At 32.3% G+C, this 21,064-nt stretch overlaps 1 protein-coding gene across 1 annotated transcript; it reads left to right on the top strand.

Moving 5' to 3' along the window:
• Positions 1 to 9,173: 9,173 nt before the first annotated feature.
• LOC114762400 (probable terpene synthase 2) lies at positions 9,174 to 11,958 on the top strand. Its single transcript, XM_028951874.1, has 7 exons — positions 9,174 to 9,275; positions 9,449 to 9,731; positions 9,839 to 10,229; positions 10,311 to 10,529; positions 10,638 to 10,779; positions 10,861 to 11,106; positions 11,568 to 11,958. Exons 1-7 carry the CDS (start codon positions 9,174 to 9,176, stop codon positions 11,868 to 11,870), a joined length of 1,686 nt encoding a protein of 561 aa, XP_028807707.1. The 3' UTR covers positions 11,871 to 11,958.
• Positions 11,959 to 21,064: the final 9,106 nt, after the last annotated feature.

Genomic DNA, 21,064 nt, shown 5'->3' on the forward strand with positions numbered 1-21,064 from the left:
AAATTAATCATCAATTTTATAAACAACTTGGCTATTCCTTCTTATTATTTGGTTATTAGATGGGATTGAAGTCCCGTTGAATCACTTCCAGACTGCATGAAAGCGGCGTTTGAAGCAGTTTGTTGAGAGCCTTTGTCATTCGCCTTGGGGTTCCCAATCAAAAATAAATCCAAGCAATGCAATATAGTGCAAAACTCGGGTCGTTTCACTTTGAGGAGCCTTTATTTGAAATCCTAAGCAACTAAGTATCAAAAATAAAGAATTGACTTGAAAAGAGGATTGATTTTCTTTTTAACTAACTAATTGGAAAAATTTAAAAGGATGCAAAATGAGTAAATAATTTTTGGATTTTTAGTTTATAAAATAGATATGAATGAGATAAACAAAGAGAATTAACAAGTGACAACAAATAGAAAAGCAATCCTCTAGCACAATGATTTAGGCTATCATTACTTCAATTAATTTGGGAGTTAGCTAAATTCAAAAGACTCTAAGGGCCACCCCTTAGACTCGGTTTAATTAGAATAATCAACACCAAACCACCTTGCATATTAATTACTCACAATTAAACTGTTTCAGCACAATTAGCCAAAAAGAATCAAGGAAAAGCAATTAACTTTTTTTGTCCAATAACCAAGCCACCTTGAATTACCACTGAATATTCACAATAATTTCAAAACATAGTCTGACCCAGTACAATGTAAAGAAATTAAAGCTAATCACAGCATAATGTTAAATGCTAATCAAAGATTCCAGCAGTTACAACCAATCTCAATACAAATATAAATCATCACAACACATTCAAACATTATAAAATTTATTCTAAAACCTAGAAATCACAATTATAATGAAAGAAGTAAAGATTGGAAGAGCTGAAACTCCCCTTTGAAGCTTTAAGTTCAAGCTATAACCATTGCTCTAGAGAATTGGAAGGATTTAGCTACTCTTGACCATCACCATAGCTCCACCAAAATTCCAATTCGGTTCAGCCATGAAGAACAATGAAGATGGAATCTGGAGGAGTGATTTTGCCGTGAAGCTATGGTCCTTCGTTCTCTCTTCCTCGCCGCTGGTCCTCTTTTCTTTTTCTTCCGCCGCCAGCTCCCTTGCGTGTGTGTGTGTTTCGTCTCTATTTTTAATGCTCGCCTCTCTCTCTCCGTCTTTTTTTTTCTTTCTTTTTCCTCCGCCGCCAGCCCGTGTGCGCGTCCCATGAAGATGATAATAGTAGGTTATTAGAGGGGGGCAAAACGTTGTGTTTTGCTCCCCTTTTTTGTAATTATTATTTTATTATTATTTTTTTTTTTTTTCTTTCTTTTTTTTAATTTTAATTTTTAAATTTTTCAAAAACCTGCAAACAAAATTTAAGGATAAGGTAGCATTAATTGCCCTTAAAAATTAATTAATCATAATTAAACCAAAATATGACAATTTTGCCCCTAAAAATTAATAATTCAAAATAAAATATATTAAATCAATTAACAATCAATTAAGACAAAAAAGGACCAATTAAGTTGACAAAACCCATATAAAAGATATCAAAATATATAAAAATAATTGAGTTTGTCACAGTTATACAAGCTTGCAATGAAATCGACATGGTGACTGCAAAAGAAGGGACGTCAAATTTTGTGATGCCGCATGTTAAACAAGCAGTATAGAAGCAATGACTTTATAACTTAATTTCAACACAGATGATGTTATACTTATTCATTTTCACTTAGTTAATTACATATTCTGGTTGTAGTTTATTAATTTGGCCGAGGCATACTTGATGGAAGCAAAATGGTGCAGTGAAAAGTACGTCCCAAGCTATGAGGAGTACAAGAATAACGGAGTTGTATCTTCTTTTGACCCACTTCAGATAACTTCTTTCCTGGGCCCCGGAAACCTAGCAACCGAAGAGGTGTTTGATTGGATTTCCACAAATCCAAAAATAATTGAAGCTGTCTCACTTATTGGCAAACTCATGGATGACATGGCCACTCATAAGGTACAACTAAAATAATATGCGTGGGCATTTATATACTCACAGTAACTGAACGTTTTGAATAAGAAGACATAATATGCATTTACTTACAAACAACAAAACTTCATTCACGCATGTCTATTTTAAAATTTTGATATCAACTTTTAATAATAAAAAACATAATATAAGAGTAAATTAAACCATTCTTTTTGGTTTCACTTAAATTGTATAGATGTTCTCGGTACTTCTAAACCTTACACATATGATCTGTTGAAAATAAATATATCATATATGCTTATATTATTTGGAGGAAATGATAAATAAGAGTTTTATGGTTTTATTTGCATGGACATGTACTTTGAGCAGGAGAGAGAGCATGTTGCTTCAAGAGTGGAATGTTGTATGAAACAATATGGAGTTTCATAAGAAGAAGCCTACAAAATAATCAAGGATGATGTCAACAATTGCCGGAAGGACATTAATGAAGAGTATCTGAACAATCCATACAACATCCCGAAATCTCTGCCCGACTTTGTCGTCAATTGGGCTAGGGTGTCTGAGGTTATCTATGAGAATCTACAAGATATATAGATTCACCAATGGCGAGTCCCTCAAACATTACGTCGGCCAATTCCTTTTGGACCGCATGCCTATTGAGCCATGAAGTAGCTTTATTTATGTATTTTAGACTATAAGACTTGTAATTTGAATTTATTGTGTTATGTGCCAAGTTTGATGGTGATATGGATATATTATGTTTGTTTATGGATTGAGGTTTGTTCTGGTTCTCGTTAATTTTGTTTAGGGCATGAATAAAAGTACCACGTTGGAGAATTTTGTCTAATACTATGTGTAATACCCTGAATTTTATGATTTAGGATGGGCAGAAAAGAGAAAATTCATTAAAATTATTTATTTGCCAAATAAGTTGGGAAAAATTATGGAATATTGATTTTTAAGGTTTAGAGACATTTTGGAAAAGGTATTTCCCCAAAAATGGCTTAAATAACTTTAGTGGATAATTTTAAGAGTAAAATGGTTTATTTTCTCCGAAAATTATGGAAAAATACTTAGAGATTTATATTTAATCTGAAAATTTTAGGATGATCATTTGAGATAGTAAAAAAGATAGTTGAGGCATAAAATCCTTAAATGGGTTAAGGATTAATTTCTGGAATTAAGAGTTATTTTCTTGGAAAATTCAAGAAAAATAGTTATGAGTTAATTTTTGACCCAAAATTTTTAGGGAAATTATTTTATGGGTCAAAGAAGATAATGGAGAAGGAAAATCCAAACAAAACATCATGGAAAAATTTCTGGATTTATTCTATAATTTCAGAAATTTAGTGAAAGGATGAAATTGGAAATAACAATGTTTAGAGGGGCAAAATGGTCCATTAAGTCACACACTACACGTGCCATCTTCTTCATTAACAATCAGCTCACCGTGGCATTCTTTCATTTCCTTCCATCCGCGACAGTGAGAGAACTCGAGAGAGGGAGACAGACCGAGAGAGAGAACGGAGAAGGAGTAGTGCCGGAGGTGGTGATCTGAGGAGCTACACTTGCATGCAAACCGGTTAAACTGTCAAGGTGAGCATCCTGATCAACCTCCCACCATTTTCTTTCCTGTTATCGGAGTGGTTATGTCGTGTTTGAGGAGAGAGAGACAGAAGGGTAGTGAGAGAAAGTGATGGAAAGGATAAGAGGACCGATGGATTCGGATTCTATGGGTAGATTGAAGTGTTTGATGTTGGTTTTTAAGCTTGCATGTGAGATTTCTTGCTGTGCTCTAGTTTGGCCGAACAGGGGGGCATCATGGTTTCTGTAAGAATGAATTTCGGTTCCTTATTTACTTAGTGAGAGGAGTTGATCTTGAGGCTGTAAGTTCATTTCTTCCTTCTGTTTTCTTGCTGGCCGAACTGACATAGCACGAAACATATATCTATATATATATAAATATATATGCATGTGCCGCGGGATCCAGAAGGAGTTTGTGTGTGGCGGGTTGCTCTGTTTTTTTTGAATCCGAGACAGGGGAGTGTATTCGGTGCTTGCATGTTGTTTACGTTAGTTTGCTGATGGGACTTTGTTACTGGTTACAGAGATTTTGGAGTGTATATATATATGAGGAAGAACCGAAGCTTATGTGTGTGTGTGTGTATATAATGTGTGTGCGTGCTTTGTTGCTGTCATGGGACTCGAATTCATGGAGCTAAGGGAAATGGTCACTGGTTAGATGATGACTGTTTTGGAGAGGAAACCGAACTGATATATATATATATATATGTATGTATGTATATAGTTTCAGTATATGTAGCGATATATGACTTATATAGGATTTTGCACTGGATATATATTTCCTATATAAGGACCGTGGGAAGCAATGGCTATGACTGGAAATTAAAGAAAAGATTAAGAGTTACTTGGAAGCAAATAAATGAAGGTTTAGTATTTAATAAGTGTAAGGATGCTTCTTTGCGTTAAGTAGTATTTACCTAGCTAAATAAATTTTGTTTGAGGCTGGGATGCAAGTTTAGGAATTTAATGTTTGCTAACATCCTTGAGGGTACGCTATTATTGAAATTAAGTTAAATACTGTTTTGAGGGAGAATTAATTAAGAATGTTTAACTTATATTTAAGTTAGTCTTAAATCTGAAAATTTTTCTAGATTTAACTTGAAGGTTGAAAAGAGATGTTGTTGGGTATTTTTAAGTAGTGAAACTGAAAATTGATTGATACCCGATCATAATTATGAAGCAATAGTAATACATAATAAAATTTTGAGATAAGATTGTGTATTGTGTGTCTGTCTTAAGGTGGAAGTGTAGTGGCTGTTATGTGCATTTAGATGTCCAGAAATTAGCTTGAATGGATTTAAGTATTGGAAGTGAAAAGTGATACATTCACACATATTGAGGGAAGGAAAGAAACGTGTGAGGCTTGGAATGCAATGAACTTGAGTTTTGAATATTGGATATAAATGAAATGGAAAATCTGAAAGTTTAAGAAAGAAGCCTTTGATGGAGGGTTGAAAGGTTATAGATAGTATATATTAGATTAGAGATGTCTTGAAGTTAGGAATAATTTCTAGATTATGAAAGGCAGAGGAGTTGATTTAAATTTTATTGTTGAAATGTGCTTGAGGTTACCTACCAATGGATAGGAATTTTAAATAATTAGAGGATAGGTTGGCAAGGATTAAAGTTTGTATAAGAGGATTATGAGGCTATGGGAGAATATATGCAATGTGTATGTGATTGAGCTATGAATAGATAGGGATTGTAAGCGGAATTGTGGACATTGTAATATATATACATATATATTTATATATCTTTAGTTTTTCCATAATGACCAACCACTTAATAAAAGTGGAGGCAGATTTGGAAAAGGGGATACGATGTTATCCTTAAATTATAATAAATAGAAATAGTGCTTTTGATCAAGATGACCAGTTACTAGGTAAAGTAACTGTTTGGGTCAAGATAAGGAAGGAAACTCTCCAAAGAGAAAAGTTTAAATAAGAAAAATTGTCCAGGATGACCAACTATTAAGTAAGGGTAGAGATTGAAAGAGATTGGGATTTAAAGAAAGTTATTTAATTTATAAATTATGTTGGATCAGGTATTAACCAACCCTTACTAATATAATAGGTTTTGATATCTGCAAAAGCCCACCGGAGAAGCTAAGAGAAAGGAAACAAGTAAGGTTTGATTTTGAAGCGGAAGGTTCAGGTAGTAGTTCTTTCCTACCTTACACTTGTGTATGATTACTGCATGTCTGTTTGTGTCATATTGCTGTTAAAGCATGAGAATATGTAATCCTTATTTCCTTGCATGGATTATTTAGTCGTGATCACGTGTAGCTGATAGACATGGGGCAATATCTGCCAATTATTTGCACATTAATTAATCAGCTTGCCTATCTGTCATTGTGCATAAATGCTTAATTGCATTAGCTTGCAAGGTTATGTTTCTCTTTAGCTTGTTTTGCATGCTTTATGTAATGTGCACAATTGTTTGATGGAAATTACTATTACGGGGATTCTTCAGAATCTCACCCTCCAATTTATGATGAACAGTGAAGGCTAGTAGCTTGACGGACAAGGAGGTTGTTTAAGAAGAAGGTGGACTGATTGAAGAGTAGAGATACCTGTTATAATTCTGTAAATTGTATAGCAAAATATATGGGCAAGTAACTTTACTTGCTTTGTGTAAATATTATTTTATATCCTTCATAAGCGGAAGAGCACTGCCGGGTGCAAATATGTGTAGTCAACCAAAATGGTTGCTATATTTTTAATATAATATTATAAGATTGCACAGTATGAAATCATTCAAGGTGATAATAGATTAAGTGGAAAGCATAGTTGAATCAAGATCACTCTTTAATTATTCTAAGGGTTGAAATTTTTTATCGACGAATTCCAATGTTAAGTAAAAAAAAAATTCCTGTCTTTTCCCAGGTAGGAAACCTGGCATTAGTGATTCACAGACATTAAAAATGATCCTATAGTATATAAAAGTAAGGTGTTGCACTATGACTAATCTTTGTAGGTGTTGATCAGTAGTCACGTTGGCTTTAGGCTTTGTAACAAGCAAAGTCCAAAGGTATCATGACGATATATTCAATCTATTATTTCCGATTCTTAATATAAGACTTAATTAATTAATTTGGATAAATTAAGAATATCAGTTAAATTAGTTAACATGATATATATTTTTAAAACATCTTAAGTATTTTCTTTAATTTCCTTCCTCTTTCTTCTACTTGATTATTGTTAAGAAAATATTAATAGAATTAATTCAAAAAAATTGATAAACATATAAAATAGATCCTACTTATAAGACTAATATCAGCTTACAATCAGATTCTACATTAAACACGAGTATTATATTTGCATAGGATTTTATTATCCTTCCAATGCTGTGCACAGTTCCTTTTTTGATGACCAATAATGTCGCGCACAGTTGAACAATGAAAATGCGACCAATGGGATAATAACATTTGCATATGCATGATTGTCAACGGAAATTTGATGTGTGATTCCGCGCATACGAAAAAAATGCATGGTTTCAATATCGTCCTCGTGTTTCATATAAGATAATTTTTGGGAATAATTATTTTGGTCCATGTATATCTCTTACACGTTTGATTTGTCTCTTTTGGTCCACTTTTTTTTTTTTTTAAATTGTCCTACTAAGGTCTCAAATAAATCAAACTGTGAAATTAAAGATTTCATTTATAAAAAAAGGGAAAGAAAAGAATGAATGAATTTTTTTTTGAATATTAAATAATCATGAATTAATATTAATCTTGTATAAAGGTGATAAAAAAAACAATTAGATGACAGTAAAATAGAAAAAGAAAAATACTACTCACTTAAAGGTAAAGATTGCTTAGTGCATAGATATTGAAAACAAATTTTATCTTTTTTAAAAAAAGGCGAAACTTGAACGTCGTTGACTAACTGTCCCTGAGGAAGCACCCATGGGAGATGACATGGGGCGCCAGACGACTACCAACAAGAGTCAACAACATAGCGGCCAAAACGTCAAAGGAAGGATGGTCAAGGGACAGTTATGTCTTTTCCCATAATCTCCAAATGTCAAGGAACTTTAATTTCTAGTAATAAACTAAGCTCGAGAAACTTATTTATAATTAATTTATTGACTTGTGATCTAACTTTATTTTTCGTTAAACAAAAATCCTAAAAAGTGGCCTCTTACTCTTTATGCTGTGGATGCTAATGGCCGACCAAACACCCGTAAATTATATTTTCGGAAGAAATATAAAAATTTTTAAAAAATGAGTTGCAACTGTTAACTCAGGCAGTTATAAGTAAAAATTTTAATTATGAACTGAGAATTTCATTTTAAACTTAAATGTCTTACTTATAATTTAAAATGCTTTATATTTCAGCTTTGTGGGAGAATTCTATATCATTAGTATTTAGAATGGGTATAATTTTATAAATAAATAAAATTGGTCTAACGTACTCGTCCAAGGTCTATATTCCGTATTAGACTTGTTACTTTGTTGTGGTCAAGTCTCATGAAATGATGGCGTGTCCTTGTGAATTAATTGAAGTTCATGTGACTTTCTTTTGTTTCAGTCCATATTTTATATATATAAGACTTGTTGCTTTGCCATGGTCGAGGCTGGGCCAATATGGAATAATTGAGTTTCAGCCATAAATATATAACTAAGAGACTACTTTATTGACCCCCTCATCTAAATTTTTATGGTTATAACAATGCCTTAATGCACACAAAAATGAATTAAATATAACAAGTAGTTGAATGCATAAAAATAGATATAAAAATTGGAAGCATTTATCCTTTCAACAGGATAGAAAATACACAGTAAACAACAAAAGTTAAATTAGTACGACTATATTACGACAAAAATGTCTATGACTTACGATGTTAATATGAAAATTCTTGTGATGACATTTCTACAATACGCAGCTAGTATTACGCTTTGATCTCCACGCATTGATTGATTCAATTCAAGGCTTAGGTTAATTTGTAATATCATTTTGAAGGTGAACCTGAACAATTGAATTGAAAGAAGAAAAATTAATTGATGCATGTGAAACATGATTTATTATTCAAATGAGATCCTTCAAGGTACTAGGGAAGGAAGAAATTTCCCAAAGATAGTTAAGATCCTCAAAAGTCATATCATGTATCCTTCATTTGAATAACACTCTTTGACTTCATTTCCCAAATTCATTTCTATGAAAATGAACATGGTTTGATTAATTTGATTTAGTCAGAAGTTGGAAGTTGGAGGTACCCGTTTGTTAATGACGAAGAGCTAAACTTGATCACCCTTATTAATTTATGGCAATTGCTTCTGCTTGAGACTAACAATTAATTAACCCCTTAGTTTGATCAACTCAACCACGCTTCATTCTTATTCTGAATTGGAAAATTATTTCCCCGACATGAATGAAAGTATTTAATGTCTCAACGATTTCTAGAAAGAGCCGCAACTTAATTAAAAGTAGTACGCGTAACTTTCAAAATTGTTCTGCCCCATCCATTCTTACCACGCAACTTCATGTACAGTCAAGGCTTAGGCCCCACCTAACCCCACAGGAAAGTAGACTCGATGAATGAAATCCTCTATAAATTGATTCAATACGTACCAGGAGCTTCCCATCAAAAACGCATTACGTACGTTCCAAAACTAGAAGCCATGTCTGTTGCAACATCTCATCGTGACAACACAAGAAGATGTGCCAATTTTGCTCCAAACATATGGGGCAATATGTTTCTTCAATATGCTTCAGGATCTAAGGTATACTCTATATATATATATATATATATATATATATATATTATATGCAACATATATTGATCGAACATTCTAGCTAGATTTTTTGTTTCTTTTTAAATTAAACATGTATTAAAATTACCTATCTGTGTAGCCTGGGATATGAAAATTACATGCTTGTTTGGGATTTTTTTCAGGAAGTTGATGACAATGTGGAACATAAGATACAGAAAGAGAAGTTAAAGAAGGTTTTATCTTCCAACGATCAGAGTCCTTCAGAAAAGCTAGACTTCATTGACTGGGTCCAACGTTTGGGAGTTTCCTACCACTTCGAACATGAAATTGAAGAAGCACTGGCAAAGATTCATAGCATTTATACCAGCAACAGCTATGTTATTAGGCAGGACGGAGGTGATAATATTCACTTTGTGGCTTTACTCTTTCGGTTGCTGAGGCAACATGGATATCCCGTTTCATCTGGTATGTTCAGACTTCGTCACTATTATACTTGCGTTGTTTAATAAGAAGAGTTACTTTTCTCTTTTAAAGCGCTTTCACTAATTGGTATATACATAAATATGAACAAGATGTGTTTGAGAGATTCAAGGGCATCAAGGGAAAGCTTAATAATGAAAATCTTGCCGAAGATGACGTTAAAGGAATGCTGGCCTTATATGAAGCTGCACAATTTGAGGTTCACGGAGAGAGCATACTGGAGGAAGCTCTTCATTTCACTTACACTTACCTTAAATCTCTCATAGATAACAACCAGCTGAGCCCTTGTCTCCATGCACATGTCAACCACCGTTTAAGTCAGCCTCTGCACAAGAGATTGCGTAGGCTAGAGGCAAAGCATTACATGTCTTTCTATCAGCAACAACATACTTCCCAAAATTACAAAATTTTGCTCAACTTTGCAAAACTAGATTTCAATATGCTGCAGCAACTGCATCAAAAAGAAATTGGCAATATCACCAAGTAAGTGGAGTGTTATATTATCTTAAATAGTAATGACCTGTAGGATATAACAATAAACATTATTCTTAATTTGTATTACAGGTGGTGGGAAGGATCAGAGTTTGTGAGAAAGGTCCCTTATGCTAGAGATAGGTTGGTGGAGGCCTACTTTTGGTCTTTGGCCTTGTCCTATGAGCCTCAGTTTAGCACAGCGAGGATGCTAGTTGGCAAAATGGTTGCTATTTTCTGTCTTCTTGATGATACTTATGATGCCTATGGGACACTTGAAGAACTTGAACTCTTCACAGAGGCCTTCCACAGGTTTAATTAATCACAGATATACATATTTTAGGACCATTTAACAATCTTGTCACTGATTCTTGAATCTTATACATGACTGACAAATTCCGTTTATTATTTGATTATCAGATGGGATATAAGGCCAATTGAATCTCTTCCAGAGTGCATGAAAGTGGTGTTTGAAGCAGTTGTGGTACTATGCAATGAAATGGAAATGGTGACTGCAGAAGAAGGAACGTCAAATTTTGTGATCCCACATGTTAAACAAGCGGTACGCTATAAGTGATCTTGAAGGATATTATATTTTATTCGATTTGTAACTCAGAAGTTAATTACATGTTTCTGGGTGTAGTTTTATAACCTGACGAAGGCATACTTGATGGAGGCAAAATGGTGCAATGAAAACTATATTCCAAGTTATGAGGAGTACAAGGATAATGGAGTTGTATCTGCTACTTTCCCACTTCAGATAACTACATTTCTAGGCCTTGGAAACCTTGCAACCAAAGAGGTGTTTGATTGGATTTCCACAAATCCAAAAATAGTTAGGGCTGGCTCGCTTATTGCTAGACTCATGGATGACATGGCCTCTCACAAGGTACAACTTAAGACACCAAGGATTCTAGCCATGTCAAATGGTTCTTTTTGTCTTAATTATAGCGCAAAATTAGTTAATTTTATGGTTATGAAGAAGTGGTTATTGATATCTTTAAATTTATAGAACATATATGACGTTCTAATCTCGTCCTTCACTAAAATTAAAGATTGCAATAAAATGTTTTCCCAAAAAAAAAAAGAAAAAAGACAAAAAGCATGCCAATGGTTTGTTGCAATCAAGGAGGGGTATGATTTTTTTTAAAAAAATTCAATTACCAAATTTTTTGCAGCCATAAAGACTTCAAAATTTTGCCCGTAAGTATATAAACTATTGTTCTTTTTATATATCCTTACATTTTAGATTAATAGTAATGTCATAAAGCATATATATAATCCTTATATTAGTTGGAAGAAACAAATACAAGTAGTTTTACCTTTTTCTTTTTTTGCATGGACATGTAGTTTGAGCAGGAGAGAGGGCATGTTGCTTCAGGAGTGGAATGTTGCATGAAGCAGTATGGAATTTCAGAAGAAGAAGCCTATAAAATACTCGATGAAGACATCAAAAATTACTGGAAGGATATTAATGAGGAGTGCCTGAACAATCCACATGGTGTTCCAAAGTCCGTGCTTGGTTTTGTCCTCAATTTTGCCCAAGGGATTGAGGTTGTCTATGAAAATCAAGAAGACAGATTTACCAATGGCAAGTCTCTCAAACATTATGTCGTCCAGCTCCTCTTGAACCCCACACCCATTGAGCCGTGAAGCAGCTTTATATATTTTATACTATAAGACTTGTCCTTTGAATTTGTTGCGTGTAATAGTGAGATGGATATATTTCTAACTACTTCCGACGTTATCCAATTATATATGCTGTTATTATTTACAATGTTTGTTTGTGAATTGAAGTTTGTGTGTGGTTTTCTTTTGTTTGAGGCATGAACAAAAAAGTATTATCACGTTAAAGAATCTTCCATAATACTACAAATCCTTGCGAGTGTTGACCAGTCACATGGCTTTTTGGATTTAAACACGTCATACTTTTATTGAATATTTGAGTGATTGAAAAGTAATTCTTCAAATTTCGCTTCCATCGGTTTTATTTATCGTGTTAAAAATTCTAAATTGAAAACTGCGTTTTTTATATTGATAAATATGTGTTTAATATTTTTGTTATATATGAAATATTGATGCATAAAAGTATGTTGATGTTTCCTGTATAAATTATGCGTTTTCAAATAGATTAATAACATGCATAAATTAGAAAATATAAATCAATGGCTGAAAAATTATTTCCTAACTAACAGATTCTCCCGTGCAATATATGAGATGTTTAAGAAAAAAAAAACTTGACACAATAAATCAAACTTTAAGTAGTGCTAATAAGGCATGCTTTCATAATTCTTCTAAAAATAATCAAGATCACATTTCCTTTCCACGACAATAACTAGTACTCCTCCGGTCCTTAATATAAAACTCAATTCTTGAGTTGGTTTTGGTCCTAAATATAAGACACGTTTCTCATATTTATAAATTTTTTCTAAATTACCCTTATAGATACTCTCTCAACCATAATCAAATAGAAGAGGGAGATGGAGTATTAAAAAAGATGATTATGGTATTTTAGGAAAAATGTGTCACTTTTCTTATAATTAACTAACTTACCTAACTTCCTTAATCTAATCAAATTAGTTAAATGGGTCTTATATTAAGGACCGGAGGAGTATTATAGATTTGAACTATCCTCAAATGAATCTAAACCTGCGCTCTATTCGACTCGTTTTAGGGCTTCATGAGTTATGGAACTTTCATATATTTACGCGGCACCTCTCCTAAAATGGTGTGATGAATTAATAAGTTTAATTTAACAATTTACAAATGCGTATTAATTATTCATCATAGATTGTGTAAAAAAAAACATAATTATTCATAATAGAAGTACTTTTGCATTAAATTTGCATTGTTCAATAGGTTTGTGTGACCATGACAGGCTTGTCCCAGTCCCGTCCTAGTAAGTAGGGATGGAAGAGGGCAAGATTTTCATCTCTTGTGTCCCGTCTTGAGACTATCTCATTTTTTTAAAAAACATTATAATTTTAGGTATGAATTTTTTTATGTTATAATGTTTGTTTTTTATTTGGCTTCTAAAAATAAAAAAAAATTATTAAAAATATTATGTAGAAAGCTTAATTATATAATGTAAAAAAGATGTAAAAATAATACTGTAAAAAAAACACGGTATAATATAATGGCTTTATGACTTATTTTATTGAGGGAGAAAATTTTGTTGAGATAATGCTGCAACTTAAGAGCTGAAAATCACTATAAAAATAATTATTACTAATAAGTGAATTGAATAATCTAATAATAATTATTAATAAATATTTTTTTAAAAAAACCTAGATGGAATGGGACAGGACGACCTCATCTCACGTCTTGTCCTGTTCTGATTACTTTTTCATCCCGTTTCGTCATGAATTGATTGAGATTGAGATGGGACAAGTTGAACATCTACATGTCTAACAAGCTGAATTAAGTTATTCACAACCAAAAAATGTACTCCTCCGGTCCTTATTATAGGACCCAATTTGACTTTTTATTTGGTCCTAATTATAAGACCCAATCCATTTTCTCTCTTATATTTATGCATTTTTTCCAAGATAATCCTTCTAATAATGATAGTTTTAGCCAATATACTTAATTAGCAAGGATATTTTAGAAATAACAACACTTATTTATTATAAATAACCAACTTAACTTACTTCCTTAATCTTCTCAAAAAGTCAATTGGGTCTTATAATTAGGACCGGAGGAGTAACAAAGTTGCGCTTGTTAATAAATTAAAAAGTCCAACTTGGTAACTTACAAGTCCAATTTAATAATTTTTTTTGGTCAAACCAATTTAATAATTTAAAAGTCTAATATTTACAATTCTATAATTAAAGTTGAGTTCATGGACCAATTAGAAATTTGTTGAATTTGTCAAGGTGAAATGGGATTTTCCTAAATGACTTAAAATACGATTTTAATTTCTGTATAATTAATTTATTCATTCGGGATCGGTTTTAAATTTTCGTTAAATAAGAAAATTCTGAAAATGTTGTCTTACTCTTTATGTGGTGGATGCTAACAAATCAACCTAACATTACCAACTTTTTAGAAGATTGATAATTAGGTCTTAAAAAATCAATTTAACGACAGATGTAATTCAATTTATTTTTTTTAAAAATGAGTCGTAAATACCAATTTAGATAGTTGCAAACAAGAATCTTAGCTGTAAACTATAAGACTTGTTATTTGAATTTGTTGTGTATATCAAGTTTGTGGGTGATATGGATATATTCCTCGCTATTGTCGAATCATGTTTGTTTGTGAATTTGAGGTCCCTCTGCGGCTTTCTTATCTTGTCTTGGGGCATGAATAGTTGTTTCACTAATTTTCTTGTATCTTTTTCTCAACGGTCATCATTATTATCACCGTCAAGTTTCTTTCCTCTCATACCCACAAATTCATTAGTCGAGCATTAATCACTATAAACTTTTTCATTACTGTTCCATAAGCAAATGAAGACCACAAATTTTCCGTGGTTATAAGTCTTTTTCAACAGTATGCGTGTTGTTTTCTTAAACGTTTTCAAAATTTTCTTCTATTAACACCATGAATTTAGGGGAAAAAATTTCTTTTTTTCTGAAAAGTTTCATGTATTTTGAAACAAAAATTGTTTCCTTTTCCTAAAAATTTTTATATATTTTTTTAAAACATGTTTCCTCTTATTGAATGTTCGGCGTTTTTTCAGGAAAAATATTTAATTTTGCTCTTCATTAAAACTAGAATTAATACCCATAATAAAATGCTCCATTGAATTCATCATTAGTAACAAGAAACTCGATTCCCATGAAACATAATGAGGCTAACAATAAATGAAGGAGGGGCAGGATTGGGGGGGGAAAAATCTAATACTATAGGAGTATATTTTTATCCTCTATTTAGGACTGAGTAGGAAAGAAGTACTTAGAATTGTAATTAGTAATAGGACCGAAGATAGTACCTCTTTAATCTCTATAAATATATATATCCCCTCGGCCCTCCCATCCAATGCATCAATCATCACCCTTTTTTTTTTTGGGAGTTAAACATGTATCAAAAATTTACCTGTCTATGTATTGTTCAGTTAAACCTGATTGTGAGGTAAGAAAGTTACATGTTATTTTTCAGGAAGTTGATGACCGCATGGAACATAAGGCACACAAAGAGAAACTAAAGATGGTTATATCTTCCAATGATCAGAGTTGTTCACAAAAGCTGAACTTGATTAACTGGGTCCAACATGTGGGAGTTTCCTACCCACTTTGAACATGAAATTGAAGAAGCATTGGCAAAGATTCACAGCATCTATACCAGAAACAACAACGTTATTATGCAGGATGGAGATGATGATCTTCACTATCTAGCTTTACTCTTTCAGCTACTGCGGCAACAGGGATGTCCCATTTCATCTGGTATATTCAAACTTTGTCACTATTATAATTGCATTGTCTAATGTGAAGAGTTACTTTTCTCTGTTCAAGCACTTTCACTAACGGGTATGCTCAATATACGTGTGTGTGTGTGTGAGATGTGTTTTGCAGATCCAAGGATGTCAAGGGAAAGTTCAATAATAAAAATCTTATCAAAGATGGCGTGGAGGGAATGTTGGCCCTGTATGAAGCTACACAATTCAAGGTTCACGGAGAGAACATACTGGATGAAGCTCTTCATTTCACTTACACTCACCTTAAATCCCTCATTGATAACAATCAATTGAGCCCTTGTCTCAATGCCCAAGTCAACCGCTGCTTAGGTCAACCTCTGCATAAGAGATTACGCAGGCTAGAGGCAAGACATTACATATCTTTCTACCAGCAACAAGATCGTTCCCAAAATCACGTAATGCTGCTCAACTTTGCAAAACAGGATTTCAATGCTGCGGCAACCTCATCAAAAAGAACTTGGCAATATCACCCAGTAAGTGAAGCTCTCTAATATCTCGACTAGTAAGGATCCATAGGTTATATATATAACAGTAGTTAAACGATTTAGTTTATTTGTATTATGGGTGGTGGAAAGAATCATAGTTGACGAGAAAGGTTCCTTATACTAGAGATAGGTTAGTGGAGTGCTATTTTTGGCCTTTAGCCATGTCTTATGAGCCTCAACTCAGCATTGCGAGAATGATAACTAGCAAATTGGTTGCTATTATTTGTCTTCTTGATGACACCTATGACGTGTATGGCACATTTGAAGAACTTGAACTCTTTACATAGGCTATCCATAGGTTTGATCACAGATTATAGGGCCAAATTATTTACCAATCTTGCCACTGAAAGTTAATCATGAATTTCATATCTATTTCATTATCTGATTATTAGGTAGGATAAAAGTCCTATTGAATCACTTCCTGAGTATATGAAAGTGGTGTTCGAAGCACTAACACAAGTTTGTAGCAAAATCGACATGGTGACTACAAAAGAAGGGACGTCAAATTTTGTGATGCCATGTGTTAAACAAGCTATTGGCCATTACTTCATAACTTAATTTCAGCATAGATGATGTATATTTGATCCATTTTCCCTTGGTTAATTGCATATTCTGGTTGTAGTTTATTAATTTCGCTGAGGCATACTTGATGGAAGAAAAATGGGGAAGTGAAGAGTATGTTCCAAGCTATGAGCAGCACAAGAATAATGGAGTCGTATCTTCTTCTGGCCTACTTCAGATAACTTCATTTCTGGATCTTGGAAATTTTGCAACCAAAGAGGTGTTTGATTGGATTTCCATAAATCTGAAAATAATTATAACTAGCTCTCTTGTTGGTAGAATCATGGATGACATGGCCACTCACAAGGTACAACTTAATTAGACAACATGCAAGATTTTTTTTTTATATTTATTTTAATACAAAGGGAGGAGACATCTTAAAAATCAAGTGTAAAAAGACTAACCCCTAAGAACTAACGTATCATACTTATATAACGATAGAAAATTTTGAATAAGAAAATTTAATAAGCATTTACTTACAAAGAACAAAACTTCATGCATGCATGTATATTATAAAATTTTGATATCAAGTTTTAGTAATATATAGGAGTAAATTATACCATTCTTTTTAGTTTCACTTAAATTGTATACTGAAAAGATCTAAAAATAAGAGCTGTTTATTATGATTAATTACACATATGTGACATATGTTATCACATTCTTAAGAGGGAAAATGACATTTTAGTACCTTTCAAGAGGGATAATTTTAGTTAAGAATTACAAATTATTATCATTCTATAAAACCACTCGGAGAAATTTTTGGGCAAACAAAAGATGACTTTAAAACATTTCACAACCTATGTGAAAAATACAAGGTAAGCCGCATGAAAATTATCTTATTTTTAAGTGAGCTGTCAAATATTTCCAACTTTTTTTAAAAAAAAATTGTAGTTAGATTGTATACCAAATTGGAAATATTTTTGTGGCTATGAGGAAAGAAACTTGTCGGTGATAATAATGACGATTGATGAAGAGAGAAAACTATACGAGAAAATTAGTGAAACAACTAACCGTAACCCAAACATTGTGGGTCCAAAAGAAACTATACCTCTAGTCCTAAATATAAGACCTACTTTACAGTGTAAATTAAATTATAAAATGGGTTTTATATTTAAGACAGGAGGAGTATAAGATAACATTCTTATAACATAATCACTTTTATATTCATGCCTCAAACAAAAGAAAGCCGCACAGAAACTTCAAATTCATAAACAAACATAGTAATGAATCAATAACAACATAACATCATGATTCGATAACCTTAAGGAGCTAGGAATATATCCATATGACCATCAAACTTGCGACACACACAACAAATTCAAATAACAAGTCTTATTATCGTATGAGTTATATAAAGCTATATCATGACTCAATGGGTATGGGATCCAAAAGGAGTTGGACCACATAATGTTTTAGGAACTCACCATTGGTGAATCCGTCTTGGTGGTTTTCATAGACAACCTCAGACACTCGAGTCCAATTGACCACACAATCAAGCACAGATTTTGGGACAACATGTGTGGTGTTCAGATACTCTTCATTAATGCCCTTCCAGCAATTTTTGACATCATCCCTGATAATTTTGTAGGCTGCTTCTTCTGAAACTCCATATTGTTTCAGGCAACATTCAACTCCCAAAGCAACATGCTTTCTCTCCTGCTTAAACTACATGTCCATATGTGAAAAAAATCCATAAAACTCTTTTTTTTTTATCATTTCTTCCAAATAATATAAATATATATATCATACATTTATTTTTTAAGAGAAATATGCGTACGATTTAGAAGTACTCACTACTACCAAAAGCTAAATAAGTAGCACATGTTTTGTAGCACTTTTTTGAACAAGTGCTACAGCTCCTATTTATATTTATGTTTTTAAAAAATATTAAACATCTGTAGTCGGTTTTTGAGGAAGCGCTACAGCAAACTATAAATCTTTCGTAGCACTTCTTTAAAAATGCACTATAGGCGTTATATATATTTTTTTATTTTTTAAAAACATTAAACAGCTGTAGTGTTTTTTTAAAAAAGCACTACAACAGGCTATAAATCTTTTGCAGCACTTCTTTAAGAATTTGCTACAGGTGTTATATATATTTTTATTTTTTAAAAACATTAAACAACTGTAGATCTTTTTTTTTAAAAAGTGCTACGATAGGCTTTAAGTCTTCAACGGCTTTCTTGAGAAATTTTCACAGCCATTATTTTTTTTTATTTTTCGTAAAGCATAATATAGTTGTAGTATTTTCTTTAAAAAAAACGTTATAGAAGACAATTATTTTTTAAAAAATAATTATATTTTATTGCATACGGAAGTAAATAATAGATATCAATTTTTTAAAAACATTTTAGTGATATAAGTGAATAAATATCAGTATTAATATTGCCCAAAATCTATCAGTATTAATAATTATATAATATATTTATGATATGGATATGAATCTTGTTTCGAAAAACTTTAAAAACCAAAAAGCAAACAATACATACGGTGATGGCGGGTTTCGTTTTAGTTTTAATTTTCTAAAAGAAATATAAAAAAAATATCCCGTGGTATTTTTTAAGAATGAGCTATGGGTGTAATTTTTGTTGTTGAGAATAATAGAGTCACCCGTAGCGCTTTCTCAACCAAATGTAGAGCTGGGAAACAGGGCCGGCCCTTCAGGGCTGACGGGTTTAAAAGGGCCGGCCCTCCAGGGCTGAAATTTTAAGAATACCCCAATTTGCTAGGCCCGGCCCTTAAGCTACAGGGCCAGGGCTAGCCCGCGAGGTTTTGGCCCGTTTAAGAAAAAATACTATTTTTTATATTTATCATATTTTTTAATAAAAATTTAAAAATAAACCAATGAAATTATTAACAAAAGACATAAATATGAATAAAATTAAGTCACAAGTATAAAATATCATCATATATAAATATTCATCAACATCTAAGAACACCTAAAATATTCATTAACAAGATAACAACATCTAAAAGTTTTATATATAATGCAATTGTGCAATAAATAAACACTATCATTAATCTTTTGAAACTTCATCATCGCTATAATTAATTACTTTTCTTCATAAGTATGCTTTTCTTTCGTAACAAAAATATCAAATTTTTCTTCTTTATAAGAATTTTATTTTTAAATTTTGCAATCTAACTATTATTTTACTTTAATGTGAGAAATATTGTTGTTGAAACTCATGAATTTCTAATTCAAATTATAGAATCACGAGTTATATAAGTATAAAAATATTCTATTATCAAATATATATATATAGTTTAAAAATATCAACGCATATAATATAAATCAACTCATTATTAAAGTCCAACTTAACTCATTTTTTAAAAATTTAATTGGATAAATTATTGTCTAAAACTAAATTTAATTTTAAAATGATAATAATAACTAAATATTTGAAATATTATTAACAATGTAAAAAATTAATAACATTAATATTATATAAAAAATTTTAAAAATTATAAAAGGGCTTAAAAGGGCCGGCCCTGCCTCCAGGGCTTATTTATCATTTTAAGAGAAAAATATCAAGCCCGGCCCTCATAATTTCAGGGCCTAAACGGGCCGGCCCAATGGGCTTGGCCCATTTTCCCGGCTCTAACCAAATGCCACCAGATGCGCTTTTTTTTTTTTAATCCTAATATCTCCTCAAGCCCAACTCTAGCCCTAGCTTCTTTTCCTGTAGCCGTCTTGCTCTGTTCCTCTTCTCCACTTCTCTTCTCTCGAGAAGTCTTCATCCTTCCTTCTTCTCACTCTCATGCCTTCCTTCTTTCTCTTAGCCCACCATCTTCTCTATCTTTCTCTCTCATGCCTCCATTCCGCTTGTGGCATTTCGCTCTGCTCTATGGCTCTCCTCATCTAGTCATATTCAGGTTCACTCTCAACCTCTCTGCGTTCTCGCATTCGCATTTCATTGCTGGTATCACTTATCAGTCTTTGTGAATCTTTGTGTTTTTGCCCCTTAGTGGAAGATCTAGAAACATAGGAAAGTAATTTTTGGAATTGTGTTTATCTTTTTGTTTGATTTCTCATACAAGTTTGAAATTTTAGGCATTTGTGCGTTTTTTTCTTTCAAGTGCTAAATAAAAAATGTTATTTTTTGTTGTTGTACATGAATGATTTAATATTTGAATCTTTTTAGGGTGGTTATAGAGCAAAGATATCAACATATTATGAGCAACTATACTCAAATTGAAATGTGCTCTTTTTTTATCTTTTGCTTTTACAGCTTTTTCCTTTATGAAGATAAAGGAGTTTGAAGATTCAGAAAGAAAGAAGATGAATTTCGGCAGAACCCAACCAACAAAATGCCTAGGAGATGACTAACCGTCTCCTACGAATGGATTACATTTTTTAAAAAAGAAAAAAAGCACCTATA

This window comes from Neltuma alba, unplaced genomic scaffold, assembly GCF_004799145.2.
Source record: "Neltuma alba isolate B1F8T4 unplaced genomic scaffold, ASM479914v2 tig00011214_pilon, whole genome shotgun sequence".
NCBI classification, from domain to species: Eukaryota; Viridiplantae; Streptophyta; class Magnoliopsida; order Fabales; family Fabaceae; genus Neltuma; species Neltuma alba.

Coding starts and splice junctions, on each gene's coding strand:
- LOC114762400 (XM_028951874.1), top strand. CDS start 9,174: ATGTCTGTTGCAACATCTCATCGTGACAACACAAGAAGATGTGCCAAT. Junction 10,230..10,310: donor GAAATTGGCAATATCACCAA/GTAAGTGGAGTG, acceptor TTTGTATTACAG/GTGGTGGGAAGGATCAGAGT. Junction 11,107..11,567: donor ATGACATGGCCTCTCACAAG/GTACAACTTAAG, acceptor ATGGACATGTAG/TTTGAGCAGGAGAGAGGGCA.